Source organism: Paralichthys olivaceus, chromosome 6 (genome assembly GCF_024713975.1).
Source record: "Paralichthys olivaceus isolate ysfri-2021 chromosome 6, ASM2471397v2, whole genome shotgun sequence".
Lineage (NCBI taxonomy): Eukaryota > Metazoa > Chordata > Actinopteri > Pleuronectiformes > Paralichthyidae > Paralichthys > Paralichthys olivaceus.
Genome location: NC_091098.1, coordinates 2,590,732 through 2,612,045, shown reverse-complemented (window position 1 = coordinate 2,612,045; position 21,314 = coordinate 2,590,732). Strand labels below are relative to the sequence as shown.

General features: G+C 41.2%; 1 protein-coding gene across 5 annotated transcripts; it reads right to left on the bottom strand.

The window, feature by feature from the left end:
- Positions 1-3,288: 3,288 nt before the first annotated feature.
- On the bottom strand, positions 3,289-21,074 carry stk35 (serine/threonine kinase 35). Of its 5 annotated transcripts, none has more exons than XR_011243225.1 (4): positions 20,206-21,038; positions 17,204-18,029; positions 9,275-9,399; positions 3,289-6,529 (listed from the first exon to the last, which is right to left on the bottom strand). XR_011243225.1 is itself a non-coding variant. In XM_069526906.1 (2 exons), the coding sequence occupies exons 1-2, from the start codon at positions 20,750-20,752 to the stop codon at positions 17,275-17,277; spliced, it is 1,302 nt and encodes a 433-aa protein (XP_069383007.1). In that variant the 5' UTR covers positions 20,753-21,038; the 3' UTR covers positions 17,203-17,274. The 5 variants fall into 5 exon arrangements, 1 of the variants encoding a protein (XP_069383007.1); XR_011243226.1 differs by lacking the exon at positions 9,275-9,399 and having other exon boundaries at positions 3,289-3,819; positions 4,540-6,529; XR_011243227.1 differs by lacking the exon at positions 9,275-9,399 and having other exon boundaries at positions 20,206-21,074.
- Positions 21,075-21,314: the final 240 nt, after the last annotated feature.

The window sequence follows — 21,314 nt, the reverse complement described above, 5'->3', positions numbered from 1 at the left end:
AAACTCAAGAACATTTTAGATTTGCAGGAAATTGGTTATGAAGATGATTAGGTGGTGGGCAGAAATCCAATATGAGAGGCAGCATATATGTATAATAATAATAATAATTATACACTTTTTTATTTAGCACCTTTAAAAACAGAATTTGCAAAGTGCTTTGAGAGCAAAGCAAAAAAGCAAATAATGATAAATAACAATTGGCATCAATGATGTTCAGATGGTCACAAAATAGAGTTTAAATAAAATAAATACATTTAAATAGTAGATCACATAAAAGCAGGAAAAGGACAATATGAATAAATAAATAAGTAAATTAAATAAAACGTGATAATGAAACGATAAAAACATGGCACTGGACTAAACAATGCCTGTCTCATGTTTAATTCATAATAATTATGAGCAAAATTAACACAATTCGTATTACATATAACTTGTGGTGTATAAATTAATACCAAGAGGTGAGTCTCTGTGCCTCCGCTGGTCAATCCATACTCCTGTGAAACATAGACCTCAAGGCTACCTCCTCCATGTCTGATCATGCTTTATCTCAGAATATGTCCTATTTGCTGCATTATCAGCTGCTGCAGCCGTCAGCCCTTAGACTTTATCTGTAACACTGCCTCCCTTCCGCACAGGAACAATATCTACATCAATATTCATGAGGGATTTAGAGCAAGAGGCTCTCCAGAGTGCACACATTTGTGTGTAGGTTTTTTGAATACACACATTGCCCCCTTAAAGTATAGATCATGTTTATAAGTGATGTCCCAGGACTGTGACATAGCAGCTCTAGTCTCCTGTGGAGCTGATTTCATACTCACCTATTATTCTGTCCTCCTCAAATCACAAGTATTTGCACTTATTAACCATACTACACACAATTTACCATTCAATTCAATTTGATTTTTTTTGCGTAGCACCATATCATAATATACATTATCACATTATCACAAGGCACTTAACATAGAAGGTAGAGACCTTTAAATTATAGAGAAACCCAACAGTTCCCACTGTTCCCAATTTGCAGCACTTTGCAACTGTAGAGAGAAAAACATGTATGGATGGTTGACCTCGACTCGAATGAGGTAATTTAAGCCTAAATATCCGCTACCAGAAGTAGCGATGCTACCACGCACCCCGCGCATTCCTTTGTGTGAGTATGAACACAGCTCCAAGGACATTTATGTTAAAACATGGAGTGAATAATGCTGTTTTTGGTCTAATTTGAATGTCGGGGTTTAAATGGTAAATGGTTGTATTTATATAGCGCTTTTCTAGTCTTGAAGACCACTCAAAGTGCTTTACACTACAGTTTTCCATTCACCCATTCACACACACATTCATACAGTGCTTCTATAGCTAGCACTTTTTTGATGTTCTACTGGACAGTTTTGGGGGGGTTCAGTATCTTGCCCAAGTACACTTTGGCATGCAGATGGGAAGACTGGGGATCGAACTTCCGGTTGGAGGACAACCGCTCTACCCCCTCAGCCACAGCCACCCCAACACTTGGATGACACCACAGGAGCAGTGTGGAGGGATCTTATGCCACACGCTCTGGTTTGTCAGCTGAGCACACTGTACATTAGCCTGCCTAGTGAGAAACATGTTTTAATTATAATTTTCTGAGGGGTAGAGCGGTTTTCCTCGAACCAGAAGGCCGGTGGTTTGATCCCAGTCTTCCCCGTGTATGAATGTGTGTGAATGGCAAACTGTACTGTAAATCACTTTGAGTGGTTTCAAGACTAGAAAAGCTTTATATAAATATTTACCATTTATGATTGTTTCCTGTTGTTTTTTTAAGTTTGAAGATGTGGTCACCAGATACTTTGGTTGTATTAGATTTGGCTGCAACACTTCACCCGCCCCTCGATGAGCGATGAGTAGATAATGAGTGAAAATTTATTTTTAGGTGAACTATCCCTTAAATACTTAACCTTAATTCAAATTTCTGAAGTTTCTTTGCTTTCCTTCACTGTAGCTGTACATTCAGATACCTATAAGAACCAGTCAGTATTCTGCTGATGTGCACAGGTCAGTGACTTTGTTGAAGAACAGTGGAAACAAACACACAGTCTCTCTCTGGTCCACAAGTTATCAGGACCTGATCAGCACATGAAGTTTACTTGAAAAACGAGTCGTTAACATGTTGCGCTCAGTACAACATGAGACGTGGCGTTCACAGTCAGGACTCAGTGTTAAAGTGACCGGAGCGACACGCAGACATGATCCGACACCATCGATTAATAACTAAACACATGATCGTAAGTTTGTTATCTACATCATAACCATCCCAACACAAACAGAGCTAAGTGGTGTATAGGGGAGATTTGCACTGATATTTAGTCAGAGAAGTTGAAATGGAATTATTTGGAAAATAGTTAAATGTGCTGCCATGGTTCATGATATGGATCCACAAGGAGTAAAACAATCAACATAAAGTAACGAGAGGTCAAATATCTAAACGTCCACGTTATTTGATCTTTTTACTCTTTTCTCATCTATAACATTTTTACTATTATTTATTTCATCTATTATTATCTGTTATTATTATCTGTCCTCTGTATGATCTTGTTCTTGATGATCTTGATCTAGTTTTTTGTTGTTTGCTTTTTAACTGCTTAATAGTATTTGCCTCCAATTTTCATTTTGAACTCATGAAGCACCAATGTTTTGAATGGGGCTTTAAAATACATCTATTAATATAACTATTATCAGAACACTATATCTACAACTAATCACATAACATGCTGCAGATTAATCAATTCATTTCTACAGTGCCCAGAGTGCTTTCTGTTACAGTGGGATTAATGCTGTTTGCTGTGATCTTTTAATGAGAATGCATTGGAGCAAAGGATCCTCAACATAGAAAATATCAGCAGTCACTAAATGTGTAGGCTGTTGTTTGGGTGGTGACCTGAGGTTGGAGCCTGCCTGGTGTCTCTGCACTGATACAACAGAGCCTGTTGAATGATCCAGTGAGGATACAGAGGATTAGTGACAACTGTGGGAAAAAGCTTCCTACAGTTGTTGCATCCACAGTCACAGTCCACTTCTGCTGATGAACATTGTGATCTTTGACTACTAAAGCAAAACACAATTTAAGATTATACCCAGATAGTTAATAGGTAGGTATAGAATGCCTTGGCTTTTGTGTAAAATTGATATCTAATACAAGTTTTTTTTTTGCAAGAAAACATTTGGGTGGAGTTCAGTTGGGGAATCCAGATTCAGGACCTCTGTGTGCACAAATACACCAAACTAAAGAATAATCAATACTCCAGACAGTTTTAGTTTTGATCATTTATTTCAAGAAAAACTTCGAACATATTTACAAGACAAAAATCATGATTGTATTATGCTTTCCCACACTTCTTATGGCTGCTGTCAGCTTCATTAACAAAAAGCAACATTTGAATGAAACATTTCTGTACACACTGGAAATATACACAGAGAAAACAGCTCAAGATATTACACGACTGCTTCGGAGGGGCACAGCTCTTTACAGTGCTTACAGTGAGGCAGTGAATGATTTGCATAGTGTGAAATGTTTTCAAGTGGATTTATTACTAGTTAGGAGTTAAATGAACAGCACATACAAAAACGCAGTGGACAACAAGGGTTAGTAGTGATGATTAGGTTGTAAAGATCCTCAGTTAAGCTTTTGCACTATCAACATAGCAATGCCATATACAGTTATCTAACCATGTTAGCTTTAACGCTTCAACAAACATGTTTTTACACTGCTGGGCAGGTCTGCGCAACAGCAGTCCTTCTGCACACAGTGAAAACCGAAGTCTCATTCCATATGTTCAACAACTTTATGTGTTTGCAACAATTGTGTTAGCATACAAAAACTACAGCTCCCATGAACTTAAATACCAAATGCTCCTACGAGCTGTGCTGTGACATTTTAAATCAGATTGGAAGGGTGCCATAGAAATTCGGGAGAAGACAATGTGTGAACACAGCAGGTGATCACCTTCACCGCATGGGAGTGGGGGGTTGCTCACGCCTCCAACATGGGACAGACATAAATATGAAAAAAACTAAAAGAAATATATCTTTGGGTGAAAAAACCGTGTCATAGATGTAGAAGACACCGGGGAAGATGTCAAGAGAATTTGTGGTGATAAGAGATGGCGATGGTGTCGGGCCGCTGTAAACATGATCACGTGAGCTCCGCAGCAGTTAATATGTCACTTCCTGTCTGCTGCACCTGGCTGCACCACTACACCAATTCTCCGGATTTTGCCCGCAGGTCATGTCTGAAAATGGCTATACTCATTTGTTTGAAATGCTCTCAGGCATAGACCCTAATAAAACCTTATGGGAGCTGTAGCTATTGAACACCAACAGAATGATTGTCATCTGGACATGAGAAAGGACTACAGCGAGAGACAGACATGTTAACAGGTGCTGCAGGTGAAGCCTTTCTCAAGGGGAAAGCTAGATGTTCCTCGTAGCTAAGCATATACCACAGAGTAGTCAGTTAGGGGCTAGATCAGGATTGAAGAAGTTCCGTCCCGTCAAAGTGACCCTGGTTCCAGAAAGTAAGACGAGGTTATTAATGAGTCCTATAGACAGGATGTTTCAGAGTGCTGAGGATGAGGTAGGACCACACTACAGAACGCCTCAAAGTCTACAACTACTGCTGAGTCCCTGAACTCAACCCAAATGCTACACAGTGCTATGAAGCCCAGAGGAGGTTCGGACTATCTGTCTCATCTGTGCTGGAGAGAGGAAGATGGATGTTTTCTAGGTCTCGAACATGCAAACCCTTTTACGATCTTCTCCGGGATCACCGCTACACAGCACACGCTTTTTACTGTATGAATTTTTCTGTGCATTTGAGCTTTGATGAGACTTTTGGCCACCCATTTGTGTTAAACCCTAGGATTTACATGATTCAGAGCAAAACTGATATTCAACACAATGCAAAAATAGTGAGCTCCAACCAACCACTGCCTGCATGTGTTCTTAGCAGCTGCATGTCACTGCAAAGAGTCTGAAATAATTCAATAAAGAGGGGAAGGGACAGTAAGCACGGGTATCCCACGGATACTTTTGGAGATTATTTCCAGATGTCAAATTTCCTGTGAGAGTCCTCAACTCAGATACTCAAGAAAGATTTGACCACAGATGGCTCAATACTGCTCAGGTGTTCCCATAGAATGACCCGTTATTCATATCACAACAATCAGAAAGCTTCAAACTCAAAGGTAGCATATATAACATCACTCCATAACTCTTAATGACACACAATTGCAAGTAACCCATTAACTTGATATCTCCAAGTTTACAGTGTTAATTCTGTTTGTGAGGAGTCATCAAATGCCACGTTAAATCATTCAGTAAAAATGACCATAATAGATGTTAGTCCACCAAATTATCACAATTGTTTTTTGGGATCATTAATTAATTTAGAAAACATTTTCATATTAAGTTTTGCAGTGATGATAGACAAAATTTCATGTTCTTTGGATTCAACAGAAACAAATGCCCCAGAAAACCAGTCGGGTTCTCTGCCGGACATTGTTTTAGTAACAACTGCACAGAACTGATAGGAGTTGATACAGGCCTGCTACTTCTAATGTGTGAATTCTATAGTACCCTTTCAAAACAACACAAAAACCATATTAATATTCACAGTTAATTTGCCTCCGGAATGTGGCACAGATTTGTAAAACATCCTTGTAACCTTCTTTACATGAGCAAACATGACATCTTTGACGACGATATCTTCATTTGAGTTAAAGCTGAACTCTTTTTCAGCTTCAGCATTATGGTTGCACTTGAGCTTTAGGGTAGAGCACGGACATCAGATTATCACATTCCAATATCACATTATTATTGCTGCCCAGAATATTGTTAATACTGTGACATCACTGAAAGCAAAAATAGTTAATTGGTTGCCTCTGCACCTCAGCAGACAGAAGCCTGCATGAGGCGAAAGGAATTCCAGACTCATGGAGTTTGTCTTGGTATGTGCACTTCCACTTAAATTCATTAAGTTAATATATTTAAAAATCCAATCGCACTTGGTGTGAATCAAGTTTAAGGCACGAGGATGTACGGGGCAGTGTCGTGTCGTCTGCTGTCGATACCATCATATATAGTAGCATGTGGGCTAGCCGCTGCTTTGACTTCAGAACACTGATACAATCCAATAAGGTAACCTGTGCCACAGCTCCATACATTACAAATGTTAGGGAAGAGCAGGCCTATACTGAGACTGTGGGGGACAAATATCAACAAATATAAAACAACACATGTCAAAAACCTGGCATCTAATCCGCTCTCGGAGACATTATCCTCCAGTGAAACATCCTCAGCGTCATGGTGACTGGAAGTGGCTGGTGCTGGGAGTGCACTGCTGTGGTCTGATTTACGTCATGCACCTGTCCCAGAGATTTGGAATCATCAGCTCGTCCATCACTTCCCTCTCACATTATGATCATGGATTGTTCACAGTTCAGCATGTCAGTCCCTTTTTCCGTCAGAGTCCATGTCCGTGTAGTAAACAAAGCTGCAGAGACACAAAGGGTATACATGTCAGCATGGAAAACCACAGAAACAATGTTTCTACAAGAAAACCACAACTTTAGGAATTATTATCATCATCATCACTGAATAGCTTAAATATAACTGCCTCAAGACAAAAGGGCTTGCTTTTAGAGAAGCTGCAAAATGCATCCACATCTTTAAGTAGGGATATGTTTAAAGGTGACAGGGTGCAAACAATACTGTTCAAACATTTGTGTATATGATACATATTTATGTCTGCAAGCCTTTTACATAGTATGCCCCATTATTAAAAAATAAATGACTGCTAGATTAGCTTGTTGTTCGAGTGAGGCAACAGAGACACTGAACACAATCTGACCAAAGTTAATTCAACTGTTGTGTTCCTTTATAAATTCCCTCTAAGTATATATGAGGATTTAATAGCATGTAGAATATCCATCCACCAGTACCATTACAACATGTAGCTGGTTTTAATGATGTGGCTGATCAGTGTCTTTGAACTTCTACAGGCCATATAAAATACCTGAAACTGCTCAATTAGTTTTAAATCAAATTACTGATGGGTCAGTGTGAGAGAAATGTAAGCTTTTGATCATACATTCATTTCCCCTGTATTGATCGTGTTGGATCCTGTACAAAGTGACCTCTGTTGATTGAATGAATCTTGGCCTGATTACCTAAACTAAGGCATTGTTGCCCACCTTGATGTCGTCAGAGGAACGAGGCAAAGGTATAAAGAGAAAGAGCAGCTTTCCATCGGCCACACATACACACCGATCTGCCACAACTAGGGTTGTCAAAAAAAATAAATACCACCAGTTGACACAAAACTGCATACGGGCAGGCACACAGCCCCTCCTCTCACTAGCACCCGAATAAAAGTCGCCAGCATAAAACTGACCTAACATGGCGAGTCCTGCTGCTGAAGGGCCTTCGTGACCAGTCTAAAATAAAAAAAGCTAAAGTGCTATTTGGCGCATTTTGCATACCAGGCAAACCACAAGGTAAAGGCTAAGAATGTTGATAAGCAAACAATACAACAAAGTCGAGTAGCACAACAAACTTGAAGCATTTTAAAAGACCAACACCCCATTCTTTATGATGCATTTCAAGAGGTCAGTAAAGCTCCCGTTTCAACAACACTGAAGTATCAGACATTTGTTATAAGCGTAAACCTGGGCGGCTAGCCTAATCAGCCAATAGCCAAATCAGCAATCTGTTAAGTTATCATCAAGCTAGCGGTTATGGCTAATAATAAAATGACTAACATTATTAATGTGGGAGCTAGACAGCAAACATTATCAGTGTTGATCTAACAGGTAAACGAAATTGTTTGTCTAAAAAGTGTTATGTTTCACTTTAAGTCCCAGCTTGAAACTGCGAAAAGTCAACCAACAACTGGATATACACAGTGATGCTGATGTTATTGTCTGAATTTAACATCATGACAGACAGTGTTTGGTCATTGTCAATATGTCTCAACACAGTCACAGTTGCGTCACAGAGATAATATGCAGCATTTCTGCAATTACCCGCGGAAAAAAATGTCAACAGCACTTGACACCTGAGAGCATTACTGCAGATGTAGACAGGTTTAGTTCAGTGCTGTGCTCTAATAATAGCCCAGCCCCTGACATGCCACAGCTCAGGCAAGCAGCAGTTTGTTCCTCTTTTCATGTGTTGCATAACCTCACAGCACATGGTAGGAACACAAATGGGTCAGCTTAGTGGGATGCACGCATGCTGGAGATGTTGAATAAGAGAAGATTTAATATTCAAGATGAACTTCATTGTCCTGTGGGAAATGTTGTTTTTGGCTCTTCACCCATGCAGCCTTTAAAAGACAACAATTCATACGTGCACAAATGTTTTGTTAAATTAATAATAAACAAGGTTCTTTATGCACCTAATCTGCATTACTCATAAAGAAAATGTGAGAAAAAAGGGGAAAAAATAAATCCTGTTTAATAAAATCAATGGGCACCAAAATCATTGGGTGCCCATCTCTGCCACAATATTTTATTGATGTTGGAACACATTTCTCAAACTTTTTATTCTGCTATGAGGGACTGTGAAGCTCCCACCAGAGGACAGTGCTTTGAACTCAGTGTGTAGAATATGGGATGGATCAGGCATTAACATGCCTCAGGGCAGTCTGTTCATAAATACACTGCGAGGATATGCATTGTTTTGATATGCTGAATGGAAAGGGCATTTGTCACTGCTGAAGAAGAGCCCTTCTAATTCTACTCATTCAGACAAACATACATAAATAAGGATTAGGCTTGGTCAACATGGTCAATAAAGGTTCCTGTGTGCCTTATTGCCACAGCACGGCTGTCTGGCAGTACACTGTCTGGTTAAAAGCCAGACACTATGGACCTGTTTTCTGGATGAGGGGTTGACAGAGGCTGTTGGTGCCTCATTTAACCTCCTTTGTTCATCTCTAGGCTTTGGACAAGCAAAAGGAATTCCATTCATTTCTGACATTAACCCTGTTTGCCCGTCATTTATTGGCATACTCCTTTAAAACCCCACTGTCATTGAGTCAACAGTACTGAGAGGCCTGCCTGAACTCAGCAGCCTGACAGTAATTCTTTATTATTCAAACTTTTTGTTTGTCATTTCTTTCTTGGCTCTACGGCAGCAGCTTTAAGCGTCCTCTCTGAGAAACTGTTGTCCCTGTGTGTGAACACTCTGAACTGCCTGACCTGCGGCTCACGTTTTACGAACATGCTTCTCATACCTGAGTATAGACCCAACCACGAAGAAGTTGCACAACTTTTCACATTCAGGCTGAGGTGGATCCGAATGACAACTCTCATCAAGTGCTTACGTGGCTGCCTCTGAGGTCTCTACTTTCCTTTTCTCCTGTTAAAAGATTGTTTTTGTTAGTTTTTCCTCACTCCTGTTAAGATTATAGTTTGCTTAAGATGTTCTACAAGGAGCAGCACACCATCAGAAAAGCTCTCTTTCTTTCAAAGTGAAGCGGGTATGAAGAAGGTGAAACTACTACTAGTAAAAGTATGTATGGGCAGCTGTTATAGGCACATTTCCAATACATAATGGGCTCAGCATGCTTCAGACTGGCTCAAACATGTGCTCAGAAGTGTAGGGAGGATAATGATAAGATTGGATCACCTGTCCTTGACCTGCTGAGAGTAAACCCCTGTCAGTTCCATTGGTGTTGTTTGGTACAGGACCCTGACCTCTCTGCAGTGGCATGGGTAACGACCATTTGTCCTAGTGAACTACACAAACCAAATTTACCTCCCTCTGGACAGAAGGTACGTAATTAAGCTGTCACATAAGAGTTAAGCCCAAATCAAATCATCAACATAACAAGTCATTTTCACTCGTATGCACACAGACATCCATGTGCAGCCCAAAACTGATGTGTGAACATGGTTGCCAGGTTGCGGATACTAAATGTAAATGCAAGAGGAATTCTGTCTTTCTTCTTGTTGATTGGATTAATATTGTTTTTTTATTCTCTTTTTTATTCTCGGTCACTTTGTGTTCTGTGGTCTAAATGCTGCTGAATGCTGCACCCTGGTAAAACTGTAAGGGTGCATCATATAAACATTTGAAACCCCCCTCTGATCAAACCCATGGTGAGGTCAGCAAATCATTTTTCTTCACACGGCTCTGTTGGAGGTATTACTGCGACATAAATAAATAAAACAAAACAAAGCAGAGGTCAAAACCGAGCAAATATTGAACAAACTTGGACCTGCTGCCTCCTTAGCCATCCTGCTGACTATTTATTGTTGCATAACCCAAAGCAGACACAGTTATTAGAAACAGCTTTAGGGAAGTGGTGGGGGCTGGTTTCTTGTTATCCTGGGATGCTGTGGCAGCTCTCCATGATTACAAGAGGAAACACTGGCATTTTATATGCTCATAGCGGTTTTTGTGGGTGTGCTGCATGCAAAGCAACACATTCCTCATGGCATTCACGAACACTATTCATTATGTAAGTTTCAGTGCGTGCCTTTCTCTTGATGCCAACCTGACAACGTATTTCCAGAAGGTTTGACACAGGGCAATAAAATGGCCACCTCAGATAATCATCGGGCAAATTCAACTATGTGACATTTCAATGGCTGGGATGGCATTCAGTCAAATGGCTCTTTCTAATAAAACAGAGCTGCAGACGAAAAGAGACTCACTCTTTCAGAACTGATTGTTGCTACTCATAAAATCCTGTAAATAGATGTCAACAGAGCTCTATCGAGAATACTGCCAAAGAAAGAGTGGGACGAAAAACAGAGACGGGTGACGGGAGAACAACAACCATTTTCCAGGATGCAAGGCAGACATTGGGAAAAATGCAATTATTATCTGACTGCCACAAAATGGGAGTAGGAACACCACTAATATTGTCAATTAATCTGTCAGTCTTTTTTTTACTCAATGAAGTGCTTGGTCAATAATATGTTAGTGTCCCATGATCCCTGGTGACATCCTCAACTTCTGGGGATTACCCTGGAAGATGGAAAACTTTACAGAAACCTCAACGTTTCTGTAAAGTTTAGAAAACAGCTGACATTGGTCAAGGTTTGTTTCATTGTTTGTTTGACCCTCTGCAGCTCTCAGGTAATCCCACCATCTTTAACTTCTTACACTCATTTTGTCACAGGACAGAGCGTGCAGTCGACAACAGCAGTGACACAGCAAATCCAATCTTTGCTTTCTGTGACAGATGCTGACCACACCTCTTTTCATCTATTATTTACAGGTCAAAATGAGCCCTGACAGCTTTGTTAGAGCCATCAAACAATATGAACCGTCAGCAGTGAAAACACACAAGCACCAAAAAGAATCCAGCCAAAGTATTATCACGTACAGCAGCTTCAGTGAGCTGTGAGGGTGTGATAGACGGTGCACGGACTATGAGGAGATTATCACAGTGTAAAGAGCTTACAAACCATTAGATCCACCACAGCCACCATGAATGGGGACAGTGGACTGGAAAAAATGTGGATCAATGTATTCCTGAACCCCGTGGGATCACAGGGTTTCCAGGACTGTATATGATGCTGGAAGGTGCATCCTAAATTGGGTTTTTATGGAAAAGTTTTATACAAACTGAAACAAAAGTGGTTACACGACTAAACTTGCTTTTTACTTTTCCTCTAACTCTCTACTCTTCAGCCTTTGTATGATAATACACACAAGAACACAAAGAGGTGCTTCAACAGAATGATTTGTGTAAGGACTTGTGTTTGCAGTTGTTGCCCTGAACCCTGAGGGCCCTGACGAAATGTTTACAAGCTTTACAGCCACTGAATGCAGGCATTTACAACTAGGTTGCATAAGAAGACCAATGCGTTCATCACACCCACTGCCAAAACCTCATAAAAGGTAGCCTTCCTTTGGCATTTCTTCTTCTATAATACCACCCCACTGACTGAGCCAATAGAGAACATACTGTACCCTGCCTTCAAACTGCTGTCCAAACAACCTCATTTCCTTTAGAGGAGCGGGATCAGCATTCTCTCTGACCATACTGCCTTTGTTTGAAACATGCACTGCTTTGGAGCACAGAGATAAGGAGGGAAGACATGCAAAGAGAAAGACATCCAACCAGCTTGAAGGCAACAGCATAGTCATTATGGTGCAGGAGGTATTCATGGGTGCAGCACGAGGACAACACCCTGAAAATGCCTCAACTTGTAAAAAGCCTGATCAGGCTGTCAATGGAATCAACAAGGATTCCTAAAATACAGGGTGTACACGTGGGGAGGGCTAGAGCTTACGGCACTCTGGCCTGGTTAAACTGAGGCGGCACACGGCTGGCAGGCTGCGAGAGGACAAAATGTTCCCGACGCAAGCCTCCATAAGCCCTGAACCAGGAGCAGCACTCTCATTGTCCAGCTAAGGGGCGGGAGGCGGGGGGGAGGGAGTAATGATGGGTGAGATAGATGGGCTGGGTGAGGACACACAAAACAGAGATACACATAGTCGTGTTGAGCTGTTGACAAAACATCTGATGTCATTTAATATTCAGTTTTTGCCCAATAACAGTCTCAGATGTTATTTTTTTATTTTCTTTCAAAAATACCAGCACTACTGGGCTTCTCTCATTCGATCGCTTCATTTTAAGTGCGTGGGAATTTTTTTAGACAGTGCCTCACTAACGTAAGTTGTGGATAATCTCTGTTCATCGCTAACACTTGACAGCTGTGAAGGCGGAGCGCAGAGCAGTGAGGTCAGCATGGAACTGACAAATGGTTAGGCTGGTTTGTGGCCAACAACATCACTGGAAGACAGCTTTGATGAAATCAGGATATTCCTTCATATCCATGCCACATCAGTCAATATTATTGAGTTACTGGTCCACATGTCAGCTGATAAGAAACAACAAACAGCGGGATAGAAATGTAAATAATGTTTGAGCTAATATAAGAACAGTTACTTGTAGAGCTGAATCAATTTGTCTATTACGATTAACAGTTTTTTAGTCACTTTTTAAGAAATGATGCCATGGAACTCTGTCTAGTTGCAGCTTCTTTAATTGGAGTGTTTGTTGCTTTTCTCTATTGTATTGTTTGATTTTAAAGTGGAAAAATGTTTGGGTATTGTAAAGTTTGACAGAACAGCCAGGAGAGGTTTTTGCATCTCGATCTGTGGAGTAAGGCTATGGAACAGTTAGAATGCGGAAACATAACCCTGTTTAGAATAAAGTACAAAGATATGTTGTTCACAAGGTACAGGGATGAAGAGAGGATTTGACAATCACTTGCAGGGGTACGGTTTCTTTATTTGGTCACCTTATATTTATTATTCCTTAGTATATCTTCCTCTCTTTTTGCTATGAATATTAAAACAAATTAGTTCATATTTGATATTGGGTATGTAGGTTAATGAGTTTATATATATTGCCATATTTTTATTATATTTATTATTAGATATATTTGTTTACATTTTATACAATATAGAGCACAGGAATTTAATATGTAACATATGTATAGATTTAGGAAGCTAGTTAAGTATAAGATAATTATTAATTCATTTAGAAGGGGTGACTTAAATAAGTTTTTACTTCTGACTCCTTTTCAAGTGTTAAATTATTTGTTTGTAAATACTTTTGATGTAAATGTTAAGATAAACACTGGGATGGTGGATGGCATCGGGGGTAATATATAGGTTTACTAAGCTCTGATGCTAATCATCATTGGGTGGGGATCAGCAATTCAGATGCATGGTGAGTGGGCGTGGTGCAATAAGAAGGTCATGGGTTCAGGAGGTCTTTCTGTGTGGAGTTGTCATGTTCTCCTCATGTCTGTGTGGTTTTCTGCGGGTGCCCACACTTTCGGTAGGTGTGAATGTAAGCGCGAATGATTGTCATGATGGACTGATGACTTGGGTGTAAACCACCTCTTGGCCAATGTCTAGAACATTAAGATTTGACTTCTGACCTTTACGATATATATGTCATCACTTGATTTTATCCCACATTTATCCGACGTTTGTACATTTTGGAGCAAAGGCCACGAAGAGCTCATCACAATAAATATAATAAAGATTTATGATATCCATATCATCCAGATCAAGACTTCATTTCCTGAGAAACTGATTGAAATGTGAAAATATCTTGCAATGGTGAGGAAAGGAAACATCTTTCACTGGGTCTGCACAAGAATTAAATGAGTTCTTCACTTACTTGAGCTCCGTCCCTCCACCCAGTATTGTGCTAATTGACTCAATACTTGCTGTGTAAAGACACAGGGATGAAAATACAGAAATAATTGTGGGAAACGTGTTCAAAGGCCAATTTTATCAAGTAAATTAAATTTCTGGTTGTTTAAACATCTGGTGTTGAGTAATGGTAACTTCTCTATTTCTCGTGTCAACAGAAATTTAATAAGAGCTTTGGATACTATAATGTTGGTCAAACTGAACCAACAAATTAAAATCATACCTTTGGGGACTGTTGATGAGTATTTGTCATTATCTCTGAGCATCTTTATAGATTGAAAAGTGATCAATAAGTTGTGACTGGAGCAGATCACTGAGAAACAACATCAGTGGAATATACAGGTATGTCCCAACAGACTATAGATAGTTTCTGTTTATCTATGGGTGCTAAATCTCATCAGAGATTTGTGTATCGTCATGCTGACGTTGTCAGCTCACCCCTCCCTCTCTCTGTTTACAGCCACTAATCCCTCTCTCTCTGAGATGACGGCTTTTCTAATTGAACCAGTGCAGGGATGTGGGCCTGTTGCATAACTCGCCATCCCATCATGCCACAAGAGAACAAGGCCAATCTGCTGCGATGGACTAACACGCAATGGCATCTTCAGAGCCATCACTGACCGAGAGGTGTTACGTCACAGAGTGTTGGGGGGGGTCTCTGGGCAAGAGCTGACAATGAGGGGTTAACAGAGAGTGGTTGCAGGATTGGATGGCTAATTGTCAAACAAATGCTGGGATTAGTCTTCATGAACGGAGGGTTCAGGTTCAAACAAACAGACGGACGGTTCAGGTCACTGAGCATCCACTCAGCAGCTGATTGATGTGCTACAAGGAGTTTCTGCTCTAAATAGCAAACTCAGACAATTACCATCTTAAAGGGCCACTTTTCCTACATTGCAGAAGTTACTTCCTGCTGAGTGTGCGTGTTTGTTTTGGGGGAGGGGGTGGGAGATGGCATTTCTGTAATAGTAATAAAATCGGCAAAGTTATGTCAGGATTGAGGAAAAGTTTCGATCATATTTTCCCACATAACATGTTGGCTAAATTTCTAAATGAATATTTAAAAAATGTATTCTGTGTTTTTATTATAATTAGAGGTGTTCCAATACAGAAAATTCCAGGTCGGTCTTTGACAAGTAAACAAATCTATGTACCACTCTGATACCGCATCTTTAAAGTACATAAGTTTCACCCAGACAAAACTACAATTTTCATTATCCTACTGTATATCACCTCTTCACAGCTCCAAGACAGCGGCTGCGCTATACTACCCCTGGCAAGTACCAAAGTATCAAAGATGAAGTGCTATCAGGTAGTGTAGTAAAACAGTGATTTATACCGTTTACAAGACCTCAGTTTCAAGCGGAGGCACTAGTGTCACCAATTACAAGACAAGTAATATCAATTGTTGTTTATTCCCTTAATGCATTTAGTTTTGTAACTGCTGTTGCACTGTTTTGTACTTCTATTGTACTGTTTAAACGCTTCTATTTTAATAACTGTGGGGGCACTTTAACAGCTATTTTTAGAAAATATTTGTTGTGTATTCCCAGATTTACTCTTTAACTTGTGGGATTTTTTCATTTATAACAGTCAAACTTGATAAGATATTCTTTGTTGTTTATTCTTTGTATGCATTTGTTTTTTAAAGGGTTAAACCTCGGCCAGACCACACAACAATGATAGCAATCATCAATTGCAGACATGGTTAGTAACAGATGTTAGAACACGTTATCCAAGTTGTATTCTAAATGCACTGGTATCAGATCAGTATCAGCCTATATGCAAAATCAAGGTTTCGGATTAGGGGAATCGGTATCAGGGAGGGAAGATCTGTACCATCAAAGCTTCCAGGACTTTGTTAGTATCCATCCATCAATTTTCCATAGTTATGCTTTGAGGGTCACAGGGGAGCTTACCAGTCCCTCACAGGGCAAATTTACAGAGCAAAACAACCACTCATAATCACATTCACATCTACAGGGAGTTCAGAGTCTCCAGGTAATCTGCATTTGCTTGGACTGTGGGAGAAAACCTGAGTACCTGGAGAAAACCATGCAGGCACAGGGGGAACATGCAAACTCAGGCAACTGGGCACATGGGCAGTTTCATCTAGGAAACATGCAAATCACTTGTAAGAAGCTACAGGTAGTGATGCACTTGTCAGGATAATCTCATCAGCCAGCGACAGTGAGTAATTTGATGAAAACAGAAGTCGGAATTAAGTGATGTCTTGTGGGATGTGATCAGATGAAGCATAAGTCTTGTGGACAGGAAAAGTACCCAGGTTAATACCTGACAAAAACATTTACTGTTTGCTTTCTGCCTCACTCTACACCCTGACTGTGTTGTTAAATAAAAGCCAGGCTGTTAGCCCTGAGGCCCAGGGTGTACCAATGTCTTACAACACCCTCTCCACCTACTACCGTCAGCACACCTCCTGTTACCTAATTTCAGCTTTAACTACACTGGTGTATTTGTTCATTCATTTAAAGGAAGATTCCTCAACAACCTGTGCACATCAGTCAGTTAACACCAGTCACCTCTGCAGTAGATAGTGATGTAGGACACCAGTCACTGGTGGCTCTTATGGCTCATAATGGTTAACAGACCGTTAAGCACTTTTCTAGTCTTAACCACACAACTACTGTACATGCAGCACGTTTTGCATCACACACAGCTGTCAGGGGTCATCTATATTCATAAAAAAAAAAAGATGAATTGTTTGCATTTTCAGCTACACCTCATATTAAAGTGGTTTACCTTATTCTTTGTCTGTGTTTTCCTTCTGGAATCTATCATCTGACCTGTACTAATGTCAGCCTGGTTACTGACAGTGATAAAATGGCTCTTCTTTTCATTGCAAGGCAGAGTAGTGACGCACTAAAAATAAGTACAACAACAACACCCAGTGATTTCAAAAAGTGACTGGATTCAACACACACAAACTTATGAAAGAGGTTGAACCTACCTGGGAAGGAGAGAGGTCCCTTTGTTGACTGGTAGGGGTAAAAAAGGAGAGGTTCGGAAAGGTGGGGGCTGTCATGCAGCACACGTGACTTGGTCCATGCGCACCTCCAGCTGGAAGGCGTCTGGCCTGTCCTGAGGGTTGACTGCTAGCATATCTTGGAGGAGTTTTTTCACGCCTTCAGACATGGAGCTCCTCGCCTTTTGTGGGATGTGGAGAACCATCTTGGGATTCTCCAACAGGGCCTCCCCGACTGGTACAATCTCTGTGCCCTGCCGTATGTAGGTCCCTAACAGTTCACGCTTAGACTCTGCATCAATGAAAGTGATCCGCTCAATCATTGCCCAGATGATGATGCCCAGGGCGAAGATATCAGCCTTGGCGGTGTAGTGGCCCTCCCACACCTCGGGGGCCATGTAGAAGTCTGAGCCACAAGCTGACGACAACCAGAATTTGTTAATGTTGATGATGTTATTCTGGTTACTGCCTCTGCCACTTGCAGCTGCTGCTGCTGCTGCTGAAGGGTGTTCTTCACTGTTCTTGGAGTTTAGGCCAGCGCAAACTTTACTGAGGCCAAAGTCGGCAACTTTGAGAACAGGAGAACCTGATTTCTGTGAGATGAGAATGTTATCTGGTTTCAGATCACGATGGACAATGTTGTTCTTGTGTAAGAATGCTACTGCACTCGTCAACTGCCGCATAAAGCTCCTGTTGGTGTGGGGGTCGGGCCGGCGAGACAAGATGTACTGGTTGAGGTCTCCACCCTCACAAAACTCCATGACGAACCAGAGATAGCACGGCTCCTCTGGGTAACCCAGGATGCGTTCCCCTGCAGCAAGCAGATTGGAAAGGGACAGATATGAGCTGATCAGTGAGATAACAGCTTTCAAACTGTGACACAACACTGAGTCTATACTTAAACACCACACCAATCAATAGTACACAGGTAAAGTCACACATGCCTGCAAGCCACTTTCACTTCTATTTCTGTGGTATATGACATGTTGAATATTTTCCATTTGCACTGGAAGGACTCATTAAGAGCATATTACAATCTTATTGCTTAACCAAACATATAAGGTGAGGAAACGTTGCAGGAACCATTGTCCTTGTGGTTCAACCGCAGGGACAAGGGCTCCTGTATTTAGACAGGGGTCTCAATAGAGTTGCAAGGTAATCTTTTTACCCTGCAATACATCAACAGGCTAATTTGCCTAATCTCCACTGGATTTTCGACTGCACTTGAAACACAGACACACAACGGTCTGCAGTAACCTCTGAGTTCCTGGACAAAAGTTCTGTATACTTTTGGTTGAAACATGGCTTTAGTTTAAGGCCAGACAGCCGACCTCTGGATTGATATTTGTTTGGTTAAATAAAAACACATTTTCCAATAAATTTGTTATTAAAATAATTGCGACCAGGCTATTTCTTCAGCAGTACATTTTCTGTATTTGCTAGTGTTCTCATGACAAACAAAACGGATAGAGAAAATGGTTTAGATAACTTCAAACAAGTCCAAGCAGAGATATTTGTTTTTAATCAGTCAACCTTTTGCATCGGTAATAAGAATCGGCTGATATATTTGTCTCTGCTGATATTTTTTTACATATCACTGCTTTAGTCCACTAACTAATAAGATTTAACCGATAAAACATCATCCAACATTCTGTGACTAAAAATGTTGGCACTTCCTGATTTGACTTTCTCTTCCTCCAGCTCTCCACAGTGTGAAGAAGCAGTGAAACAGGTTTTCACAACATCCAAACTGCACTGCTCCCCCACACGACCTCCCCTAATGATCACTGTGGCCTGTTGTACCATGGCTGCTGACTACTTTTACACTTTAAAAACCAGGTAAAGGGGACTGAGACAAAACACTAGTGGGTATACAGAGAAACAACAAGTCCTCAATAAGCCATTTATTCAAATCCTACAAACATTAGTACTGTATGAAAATATGTCAGCTCAACATGAATATTTTACTTTAAAAGCCTGAATGGTGACACTTACATAACAGCCTGGCTATTATAAGAAAAGAAGCACACACTGTACCCCTTTTCAGTCGTGTTTTTAGAAATAGATCAGGCTATAGGTATTTCAAAGCTAAAATTGAATTATATTAAGATACATTGAACGCTTTCTCTGAGGGCCTGCTGAGCAATAACAAAGGAAATGGAAAGTAGGTCAAACTGCAGCAATAATATATACTGATAATATATATCAGATGATAAAGCTGCAGCATGTCATTCTAATATACCACATTTAATTGTGACATAATTGTTTAGGGTCTAAAATTCCAGTCAACATGCAATGGGTTAACATGTTGCCAAGTAGTACACTGTGTTCTCTTATGAGCGGAGGGCTACACAGTGTACTCTCTGTGCGTACTATAGGAAACCTATAGCGTAGTCACTGACAGACAGAAGGCCACAAATGCCTGTGAATGATTTTTCTCAATCTTACATTACGCATACACTTTATAGTTTATGACCCATGCTGTATTTTCCACATTATTTAGCTTAAACACTGCTAATCTTCCAGGGTTACTATCCACAGCAGGACATGGATGTAAATAATCTGTGTGGTACACAGGTCAATAATATGCGATAAGCAAAAGTTTAATTTTTTGATTGATTCAATTGGTAACCCCGGGCAACGGTGTTGATGAAGCTTGTCACCAATAGAGACCCATTGCACAAGTTTACACAAGTTATTAAACATATAGTTTATTATCTTTCTAACAAAATCCTTAACTTGGTGAGCTTTTATGAAAACAAAAGACTAGTGCACCTTTAATGGAAGTGACCCTAAAGTTTGGATTGAAGGCTTCAGATAACTATCCCCTTTGTTAACAACTTAGTGAGACTAACATGACTCTGTGCTTTTAGAGGACTAACTTCACCTTTAGTTCCCTGTTTTTGGACTGGATGTATTCTTTCCTTGTGAGGGCTTCTGGTGCTCTGCTACTAACACGTGAGAAGTAAACATGGCAGCAGCTGTACCTTTGAGGGACGTCTCCACCAGGCGCAGGTACTGTCTGGACCTCTTGTTCCCGTGGCTCATCTTCTGGGCCAGGCCGTTCTTCTGCAGGACGCACTCGTCCAGCTGGACCACGTTCTGGTGCCGGTTCTCCAGGCTGGTCAGGGCCCAGAACTCGGCCAGAGCCAGCTCTACGTTTTCAGGAGCGTCGCAGTGGAGCCTCTTCACCGCCACCCTGGCCCCTGTTTTCCGGGATAAAGCCTCATAAACCACCCCGTAGCTGCCCCGGCCGACCTCCCGCAGTAGACTGTACCGGGGGGACACCACCGTGCCGGGCTCCGGTCGCTCACTCCGCAGGAAGCCGATGGAGAAGCAGTCGTCGTCCTCTTCCTCCACCATGGGCTCCGTGTGGTTGTTGTTCCCCAACGTGAGGGAGCGAAGGACCATGCCGGCCTCCCTCTTCATCTTGGCGGCCACACTCCGCCTGCACACCCGCACGCCGCCGCTTACCTTTCTCCTCTTCTTCCCGTCGCAAATATCCATAGCTTCTTTTTTGTTGAAAGTAAGCATGAAGGAAGGACGTGTTTATCTTTCATTACTTTAAATCTAAACTAATCGTTGGACGTCCTGACGCCTGCCTTGCTCGCTGTTCGCAGAGGTTCAGCGCCAGCCTGCCGGCAGTCTGGTGGGTTTCGGGCCGTGAAGAAGAGCGGAGAGCAGCCGATCTGGGAGAGGGAGAGCCGTGAAGAAGAGCAACAACGAGCCGGTCGTCATAAACACACCGTTCCAGCTGCTGCGAGGGAGAGGAAGAGCGCTGATGAAGAGGAGCAGCTGGAACAAGGAGCCGAGCTTCGTAAACACAATGTTCCAGAGGACAGGGAACAGGGGCGGGGCCTCCGCTGCAGCTCCCGCACGCTGATTGGTGGAGAGAGAGAAGGAGCTCCTGTGGAAGAGGTGGGAGAAACAGTGAGCACGCGACGTTTGTTTTCATTTTGAAACATTAAACCAACAACGGGAAGGATCCATGATTATCTTTATTGTTATTATCATGATTATTATCATTATTCACTGTTTTTATCATTTTAAATGCGCTGATACAGAGACAGGACAGAGGACACTGTACACAGGCATG